The sequence below is a fragment of the Fonticula alba genome (genome assembly GCF_000388065.1).
Source record: "Fonticula alba strain ATCC 38817 unplaced genomic scaffold supercont2.2, whole genome shotgun sequence".
Taxonomy (NCBI): Eukaryota; order Rotosphaerida; family Fonticulaceae; genus Fonticula; species Fonticula alba.
The window spans coordinates 802430-811944 of NW_009242972.1; the positions used below are offsets into that span (position 1 = coordinate 802430).

Here is a 9515-nt window from a genome sequence, read left to right on the forward strand (position 1 = left end):
CCCACGGCGGTACATTCTTTCATTCCCTGTCCGACCGGACTCCCCGCCCCCGCCCCCGCCCCCCTCGGCCACTTTCCCGACAGCAGAGGTGAGGCATATGCAGAATACACGAGAGCACACCAACGTCATGGCGCATGCACAAGGGGTTTTTCAAGATGTGTGCATCTGCTTGCAAAGGGACATATGTGGAAACAGGGACCCGGGAATATGCTCCACCACGCGAGGGCATCCTCAAAAGCCAAGCGTCAACGGATTCGGATCGCTGGCAGCCACCCCCTCGTTGGTATCCTCCACGGCACCGAGACTCCGGTGGTGGCCGAGAACACCGGCCCGACTCGGGGTCTTGGCCCCGGGGCCGGTGGCACTGGCTGACCGACTCCCCGGCGCATGGTGGTGCCTCAAGTCGAAAGGCATGTCCCCGGCCGAATAGAGGAAGAGCTCCTCGATGAAGCCCGGTCGGAGGCGCTCCACCTCCGACAGGATGATCCGGTGCGTGGCCGAGTCGAAGTCGGCATCCAGGTCGGACACTCGCGCCGGGGGGGGATACCCCCCCCCGGCCCCCGGAGCCGGGGCTCCCAGCTGCCCCAGAGTGGCCAAGCCAAAGGCCCCGGCCGTTTCCGTGCAAGTCAGGTCCACCCCCGCACTGAGGGCCAGCTGCTCCATGTGCTTGGCCAGATGGTGGGAGACATGGTAGGCCCGGCGATCGGGCGGGGGCTTGGGCCCGGTGGCTGGATGCCCCGGCACCAGACCATCCCCAGCCCAGTCCAGCATCGAGGTGGTACTGGCAGTGGAAGACCGCCGGGGAGAGGACCCCGGACCGGGGGTGTGCAAAGATCCCCGTACGGAGCCCGGCTCCCCGGCCAAGCCGCCGGCAGGGAAGCCAGGCGCCAAGGGCGAGTGCGGGCTCATGAGCGACCCGCCCAGGCTGCCGCCGCCGCCGCCGTCGCCGATGCCGGAGGCATCGGCCATCGCCACCAGCGGAGGCGTTTCCCGAGCGAAGAAGCCTAGTCCCCCGACGGACGGGGTTTCCGGCGACGGAGGGACCGTCACCAGGCCCGGTCCATGCTCCGACACATGGGAGCTGGATGTCGCCACAGGGGGCACCCCAGCGCTGGACAGCACGGCGGCGCTCCCATCGAAGAAGGGACTCATCGAGGGGATTTCCGCAATCCCCGGGCTGGCACCGGTGGTGGGACTGGATGAGGCTTCGGCCCGGGCACGCCGACTGGACAGGGCACTGGCCGGGGTGGGGCCGAGGCCCGGCCCGGCCCCAGTGACTCCCGAGCTGGTCCGAGCTCCGGCCATGGGGTCGGGGCCGCCGGTGCCCAGAGCCCCACCGGGGCCGGTGGCCAGAAGCCCTCGGCCCCCAAGCCCGCCGGGCCCCTCGACCCCATGGACCATCGAGCCGGAACCGGGGTCGGCCTTGCTGCCGGGGCCACCGACGCCACTGGCCCCGGCCCCTCGGGGAAGGAGCCCCGGGCCGGACCCGGCCATGCTGGCGGCCATGCCTCCGGTCGGGTGCCCACCCCGAGACAGGACCACCGCATCGCGCAGGTGCTTGTTCATGTGGATGAGCGGGTGTGCCGGGGGGGATCGCGGCCCGGCGGCCAGGGGGATCGTCGCCCCGACATCAGCCCCGGTTCCCATGCGCACCCCGTAGAAGGTGTCCATGGAGCTGATGTCCAAGTGTGGCAGGGCCCCGGCATAGGGAGCCGGGCCCCAGTTCAGCTGCAATTCGCGGGTCACCGATTCGGCCAATTGCGGCGTCGGCCGGACCCCGAGCTTCAGCTGGCGCTCAATGTGAAACATCCACAGGGTGGCCCGCCGGGAAATGACCTGCCGGCGCCATTGCCGGGCATAGGCAAGACGCATGTGCGCCGGGATCGGACCGGCCAATGGCAGCGGCATCCAACTTAACAGGGGAACCCCACCGGATCCACTGCGGGAGGAGCCACTAGGACCACTTCCACCCGGCGGGCCAGCACTGGAGGTCCGGCTGACAGTCGGCCCTGCGGCCGTCGATGGGTCGCTGCTGACGGATCGTGGCCCTGGCGAATCGCCCGGGGCTCCGGAAGTGCCTCCCGCGCCACCGGACGCCCCGGGCCCAAGCCCAGCCGGCGTTCCGAAGCCAGCAGCGGGGCCCAAGCGACCGAGCCCCCCACTCGAGGGGGCCAATTCCCGGACCAAGTGATAAACGAGCATGCTGACCCGGCCATCCTTGACCGCGCGTTGGGCCTCAGCCGTGGAGACCTGCAAGCCGAAGTCGAACTCGGCCGCGGCAAGGAAGCGCGCTCCGGCGAGTCCCGGCCCGTCAGACGGGATGGGGTTGTTGCTGCTGCTGCTGCTGGGCGCGCTGCCGACGTTGGCACTGCTACCACCACTACCGCCGCCGCCGCCGCCGCCGCCGCCGCCGCCGCCGCCGCCGCTGCCGCTATTGCCGACACCAGTGCTGGTGCTGGCGCCTCCGCCCGGGGGGCCGAGGGGGCCGGTCCCGGCGGCCGGTGTCTCCCCATGCCAGCGGCCCTTGTACAGGGACCCATCATTGCCAAGGAACTGCGCCATGTCCGGGGAGCTGAAGTTCATCGAGGACATGGTTCGCCGGGCACTGATGAGCAGCTCATTTCGCGCTGGGACATAGTGGCGCAGGGAGACCATTTGCACCACGGCCCCGGCCTGGCGTACATCGATCAAAGCGCACGGCAGACGCGACTGCAGGAGAACCCAATCATCCACCGGTGATGCCCCAATCGGATGTGAGGATTGAACGAGAACACCCTGCAGACAGGCATCCGTGATCACCCGGCCTAGGAGATTCCCGGGGAAGGTCGGCGAAGCAGCCCGGCCGGGGAAGAGGAACATCGGCTCCGGCAAGGCCAGGTGGGATTTTTTCCGCGCCGTTGTCGAAGCGAAGATCAAGAGTGATTTGATCATCTGCACCGTGACAGGTGTGTAAGTGTCGAGGGGGGGGGAGGGGGGGGGAGGGGGGTAGAGGCACCCCGAAAGGCGGAAGGTCGAGAGGGCCGGAGGGGACCAGGGCACAAACGTACGCAATTAATTTGATCCACATTATCACCAATGACAATGGCACGCTCATGGGTCGCCAAGAAGGCGGTCAGGGCACTGAGAGGTGGGGAAAGGTCAGCGGGAGGCGGGGGGGGGGTATCTTGCGCGCGTGTGTGTGTGTGCGCATGTGGAGACAAAAACAGGAGGGTGTCCGAAAGACGCACTGCATGAAAAAGATCCCGCTGAAGCGGCATCGCTCGCCGGATTCCACCTTGTCAGAAGCCGGGCCAAAGACCGTGTCCTCCAGATGCAGCTCGGCCCAGCGGTGGGGCGAGGGCATTGGGACCACTGGCTGCGGGGGGCGGACCTGGCGCGCGAAAAGCACATCCAGATCGTGCATCAGCTCCACCAGTGGCGCGGTCAGGGTCTGGATGGAGTTGACATGTTGCAGCTAGCCGCAGAGGGGGAGAGAGAGAGGGAGAGAGGAAGAGGGAGGGATGGTTGAAGGTGGGGGTAAAGAAGGACGGAATGGTAAGAGAGAGGAGAAGTGAGGGGGGAGCGAGAATAGTTTTCAAAAAAAAAGTGTCCAGGCGCGAGTACCAGCGCGCACGCATGCACGCACCAGGTGACGGCGAGCACAGAAGTCGCGAATGATGCCGACCGTCCGGTCGACAATCAGAGAGTAGTAGGGCAAAATATTTTGGATATAGTGAGGGGAAGCCCCGCCCGAAGGAGCACCGAGAGCCCCGGGGGTCGGGTGCCCGGTGGATTGCCGAGCCGCCGGGGCTGGTAGCATCAGGCTCAGGGCGAACTTGGTCAAGGGCGGCGAGTCGGCGCCGGTCGCCTCGCGCGACCACTTCGCCGACCGGCAGGGAGCCTCAAGGGCTGTGAAGTTGAAGGTGATCAGGGCAAGATCTGGCCATGCCCCCGGGAACAGAGTCGAGGAAGAACGTCCATGAGGGTGAGTTGCTTTCGTGTGCTCTTGCGCGTGTGGATGCTTGCGCGAAAGGGACATTCGGCAGGGGGAGTCCCGAGCGTACCGCAGTCCGTGAGGAGTTGGAACTTGGGCTCGACAATCTCACCGCCCCAGCCACCCCAGGTGTTGGTTCCGGACCAGGGGATGTCGGTTGGCTGGGACCGGCCAAAGCGCGAGGACTTGGACTGGCGATCGGCAGAGCGGGAGGCACCATGGCCGCCACCGAGCCCGCCGCCAAGCCCACTGTTGGCTGCGACGGCCGGACTCCGCCAGACCTCGCCCTTGACCGTCATGTGTGCCAGGTGGGTGATGGTCGAAGTGCAGAGGGACCAGATGGGCGGCCCCGGGGCCAGGGGGGGCCCCAACAGCGAGGGAGACCGTGACCGAGAACCGGGGCCCGAGCCGGACACCGGTGCAATGGGCACCGGCGACTCGCCGGCCCGGGGAGGACCGGTGCAGCATACGCAGAAGGGCGCACGCGAGATGTCCTCCCCCGAGGGGGACCCAGGCCCGGCCAGGCCCGACTCCCATGGTGAGAGGGGAGAGGCGCCGGCCATTCCGGCCGAGCCACCCGGACCACCCGGGCCACCAGGACCCAGATCAGCCAAAAGAGCTCCCGGCTCTTCCTGGCCGGAAAAGACCCCTGGCCCGGGGGGGAAGTTTTCCTCCGGCAACGGCCCTCCATGGACCCATACGCGCTCGGTCACCGGCCCGGTGACATGGCTCCAGGAAGCCAGCAGCACATAGCGCAGCAGGGGGCAATGCCGGTCGCCGGCCGGGACATCGGTCATGACCGGCTGCAGAGCCGGATGGGCCGGGATGTAGGTTGCCAAGCCCACGCCGGAAGGGCAGTCCCGGATGCCGAGGTGGGGAACCGCATGGGGGGGCGGCTGGGAACCGAGCTCCGGATCGAGGAGGGGCCCGGGAGGAGGGCCGCCCGAAGCCGGGACGCCGTGCGGCCGCGCCGGGTGGCTGGCATCCGCCTGACCGGAGCCCGGGCTGGTGAAGGGGAACCCCCCGGGGATGATGTTCTCCGGAGGGGTCGAGGCGGCGGGGAAATCATCGCGCAGGGAGGTCGAGGACAGCTCGCCGGGACCGGTGCCCGCACGGATGCGCGGTAGCATGACAACCGCGTGCGGAACGTCAAGCTCAAACTCGCCGCCGTCGGGCGACAAGGGCGAGGGGCAGGGGATGTGGAGTTGCTCCTGGGCTGCCTCGCTGGCGGGCGATGGGGAGGGTGGGCGAGTGTCGGGAACCGGCGGAGGTGGCGTCGGTAGTGGCGACGGGGAATGCTGGTCCTGCTGCTGGACGGGCGACGGGGGCGATGACAGAAGCGGCGTGCTCGGCTTGGCGAAGTTGGCGTAGGAGCGCAGCGAGTCCAGGAGGCTAAAGGAAGAGGCGGAAGAGGAAGAGGCCGAGGAAGGGGGCCCAGCGAGGGAGGAGGGATTGGATGAAGTGGCAGGAGTGCGGGCGTAGTGGGTGGGGGAGCCGAAATAGCCTGGCGCGTCGGTTTCGTCGAGATCGAACAGGTCCAACTTGTCCATCTTGGCAGACCGGCCAGGACAACGGTCAACAACTGGGAAAAGGTGGCGGGATCAGGACGGCACAGCCAGGGAGCCGCCAGACGGTGGGGGGGGGCTCCTTTCCTGTCGGCACCAACACCGGGGAGCGGGTCAGAGCGCACGCCGCGGGTGGGGTCTCTTCTTCTCCGAAGAACGGAACCAGCGGGAGGGGGGAAGGCAAGAAAGAGGGGGGGGAGAGAGGGAGAGAGAGAGAGAGAGTGGAAGGGGGCCGATTGGAGAAGGCGTCCGGTTGAATGCGAGCGGGATGCGTGGGAAAGGGACGGAGCGAAGAGGGGAAGAAGAGGGAGCCACAACGATCCGTGAAGACCGGATGGTTGCCCGCAAAAGGGAGGGAAAGAAACGGGGGAGGGGGGGGGGCGAGCCTGTACAGGACTCAAGGGTGCGGGGGACACGGAGGAAGGAAGGGTGCGCGAGATGGCCCGTCCGGAAGCAGATGATGGGAAATTTATAGCTCAAACCATACCCTTTGCCGGGAGGGACATTCCCCCTGCGGGCGACCGGGGAAAATGTTTCACCCGCCGGCAAAATTCCGTATGCGCCGGGGATGCGCCTCAACCATAACAAAGGGTATGCCAATGGTGGATGCTCATCACGCCCCCACAAGACGTGATCATTCCCGTGAAGCGCGGGAAACGCGTCTCCAAGTGCCACCGCTCACGAGGCGACGATGCTCCCTCTCTCTCTTCCTCTCTCGCATTCATGTGTAACAAGGGGGAGGGGGGAGCAGGGCCCCCGACGAAGGGGGAGAGAAACAGGTGTCGAGCAAAAAGGACGATGCAAGGGCCTCCATCTGCTCATCGGCATTTCCCCTCACCGGGCAGAGGGACAAGGCCTCGAGTGGGCTCGCGCGGATTCGCGCAGCCGACAGAAGCCGAGATCTGACTTGCCGTCGGCCTGCAGTGCAATGAACATGCTATTGGGTTTTGTATTATTTTCGTCGGGCAGACAGGGGGAGAGGGAAAGGAGAATGTGCAGAGGGAGGAGGGGGAGAGGGGGTCGACGGTGCAGGCCCGACGACTGAAGAAACAGCAGACAAGAAGCGAGAGCAAAAGGCACGGAGAGGGGGGAGCAGGGGATGCGAGGGCGCTCGCTCGCACATGCACATACACACCCGCACGCGCACGCGCACGCGCACGCGCACGCGCACGCGCAGCAGCAGACACGGCGACAGATGACAGGAAAGAAAGAAGAAGGGGACAACCAGCATGCCCGCTCTCCGGGCTGCGTCGTGCTCCTCCTTTAGGGCTTCTTCCGCGGGACAACCTGCGAGTCGATCAGGTGGTGGATGATGACGCGCACGGGCTGGGCCATGCGAGCCGGATCGTAGCCTTGCGACCAGTCGTCACCGGCGGCAAAGGCCAGCATGTTCCCCTGGGCATTGATGGCCGAAGCGGTGATCGGGGGGAAGGGGCTGTTGTGGACCTGCGACCGGTAGAGACGCGTCTTGCTGTCCTTGTCCCAAGTGGCGTAGGTGCCATCGGAGCCGCAAGTGACGAAGGTCCCGTGGGTCTGGTGCACGGAGATGGAGTTGACGGCGAAGATCTGGGCCGGGGAGTTCGGGGGCTCCACGCGGTGGCAACGGAAGGTGAAGCCGTTGGCCTTGTGCTGCGCCGGGTCCAGGTAGTGGATGGCCACGCGGGCCTCGATGGTCCCGTAGGCGAGGCAGTTGTTGCGGAGGATGGCCAATGCCGAGTGTTGACGCCGGGCGCCGAGGTCCATGTTGACCACGCCGCCGATGTTGGCGTAGTGGTTAATCGGCGCGGGGCGGACATTCTTCGGGTCGGTATTGTCGGCCGTCGGGCTGAGGACGTAGGCCGGGGTGTTTGGGGACTTGGTCATGTCGAAGACCAGAATCTGCTGGTTGGCCAGCGACACGGCCAGCAGGTTGTCCCGCACGTCCATCAGGTAAACACGCTCGGGGACTTGAACAACGGATACGGCATCGGGCGAGCGGCCATCCCAGTACTGGTGTTGGCGAGGGGCGGGAGGGGGGGCGGGGAAGGGGGGGGGGAGGTGGTGAGGAGATATGCAAGGAGCGAGAGACTGACGGAGGCGGACACAGGAGAAGGTCCCAAGAAAAGGCAGGTGCCGGTGATCGGACAGGCAAGGAGCGCACCTTGATGGTCTTATCCCAGCTACTGGTGACGACCATGGGCGAGGGGAAGGAAAGGGCGCGGCTACAAGACACCGGGGCATTGTGCTACGGAAGCGACAAGTGAAGGGAAGGAGGAGAGGAAGAAGCGTGAGTGTGTCGAGTAAAAGAGAAAGGGGGACATGGTAGAGGGAGAGCAGAGGAAGAGCAAAGAGGGGGGAAGTAAAGGGAATGCATGTGTGTGCGTGTGTCGATGTGTGTGTAGAGAAAGAGAAAGAGAGAGAGAGAGAGAGAGAGAGAGAGAGAGAGAGAGAGAGAGAGAGCACGCCGCACCATGCCCAACTGGGTGGTCTGGTTGGTCTGAATGTTGTGAAGGGACACCTTGTGGTCGGCGCTGCCGGTGACGATCATCGGCTCGTGCTATCCCCATACAGGTGCGCGGCGGACACAGGAGTGACGGGCGGGCTGTCAGTTCGAACCGGAGAAGCTGGCAATCCGCCAGAGGCCGAGGGAGGGGCAAGAATAACAATGGGGGAAAAAGAAAAACAGGGCGCCGGACAACGCACATGCCACCAGGAACACGTCAGCAGCGGGGGCGATTGCCCGGACTGACCAGCGGTAAAGGCCGTCTCACCGATGAAAGCCGGCACATTGGTTGGCTGCTCGCTTCCCGGTGCATAGACATAGTTGGGGTTGGGCCGGATATTCCAGGCCGAGATGGTCCCATCCCACGAACTGCCAGCCAGGGTGTTCGAGGCGGTGGAGAAGCTCAACGAGGAGATCGAATCCTTCGGGGGATTGGGCAACTCGGTGAGAACCATCTTCGGGGCTGCGGAGTTCTGGTGGGAACTGCCGAAGGTGTTCGACCGAGAAACAAGCTGGTTGAAGGCCATGCTGGCAGATGTGGGGCGGCCGAAGGTCGGGAGGGGGACCAGGAGAGCGGACTGGGTGTGGAAAGGAGGAGGGAGGGAGGGGGAGGGGGGCGGCGCGAAGGGGAGAGGGACGAGAAAGGGGAGGGGAGGAGGGAGGAGCGAAGAGGGGGTCCAACGCGCGGCGGGGGAGGGGGGTGACCGATGGGCCTCCCCGCGCCCCCCCTCGGCTCGCCGCTGGCAGAAATGCCAGGGGAGCGCCGACGCCGTGGAGCCGATGCAATGCGGGGCCGGGGTCAGGGCGCGCCCGACCAGGCGAGGCAGCATCTGCCCCTCGGACCCCGGACACGCCGCTCCCCGTGCACCGACCCGCGCATATACACACTTCCGGACGCCCCCACGCAAGAACACGCCTCCTGCACACACACGCGCGCCCGACACACGACCAACCCGCGGATGGCCACGAAAATGCTCGCTCACGCCCGGGGGCAAGCCAGGCCGGGCCAGGCAGGCCGGGGGCGCGGACCACCGCGAGGCAGGCGCCGGGCGGAAGGAGACGCACCGTGAAGGGAGCCTCGGGCCCCCCTCGCCCGAGGCAAACCCCCGAGACTTCCATCGGAGCCGCGCTGTCCGGCGCACAGGGCGCGCCGCCTCCCCTCCGGGCAGGGGCACGGCGCCCTCCTCGCGCAATCAGCCAAGAGTAACCGGACTTGTCTAGCGGACCACGGAGGGGTGCTCACGTGATAGGCACCGCGCTCGCCTCGTGGTTCGCCACCAGTGCGCACCCACGCACAGACACCCCCGCCCGGCAGCGCGGTGGTCGACGTTGCCGATGTCCTACGAGCCGCTTGCTGGGGCTGGGCCCGGCCCGACCTCGCCCCCGCCCTACCCACGCCTGCGGAGAGGTGGATGGCATCCGCTCGGACCATCTGCACCGGGGCAGGGCACCCGAGGAAATGGGGACCGGCTCGGTGGCTGGAGGGGGGGGGGGG

General features: G+C 66.6%; 2 protein-coding genes across 3 annotated transcripts; both read right to left on the reverse strand.

The window, feature by feature from the left end:
- Nucleotides 1-84: 84 nt before the first annotated feature.
- H696_01199 lies at nt 85-5744 on the reverse strand. Of its 2 annotated transcripts, XM_009495085.1 has the most exons (5): nt 4044-5744; nt 3626-3918; nt 3228-3454; nt 3048-3120; nt 85-2931 (listed from the first exon to the last, which is right to left on the reverse strand). In XM_009495085.1, the coding sequence occupies exons 1-5, from the start codon at nt 5521-5523 to the stop codon at nt 232-234; spliced, it is 4773 nt and encodes a 1590-aa protein (XP_009493360.1). In that variant the 5' UTR covers nt 5524-5744; the 3' UTR covers nt 85-231. The 2 variants fall into 2 exon arrangements, with proteins under 2 accessions (XP_009493360.1, XP_009493359.1); XM_009495084.1 differs by lacking the exon at nt 4044-5744 and having other exon boundaries at nt 3626-4043.
- Nucleotides 5745-6473: 729 nt separating this feature from the next.
- On the reverse strand, nt 6474-8634 carry H696_01200 (hypothetical protein). Its single transcript, XM_009495086.1, has 4 exons — nt 8221-8634; nt 7988-8074; nt 7679-7762; nt 6474-7527 (listed from the first exon to the last, which is right to left on the reverse strand). Exons 1-4 carry the CDS (start codon nt 8545-8547, stop codon nt 6802-6804), a joined length of 1224 nt encoding a protein of 407 aa, XP_009493361.1. The 5' UTR covers nt 8548-8634; the 3' UTR covers nt 6474-6801.
- Between the last annotated feature and the right edge of the window lie 881 nt (nt 8635-9515).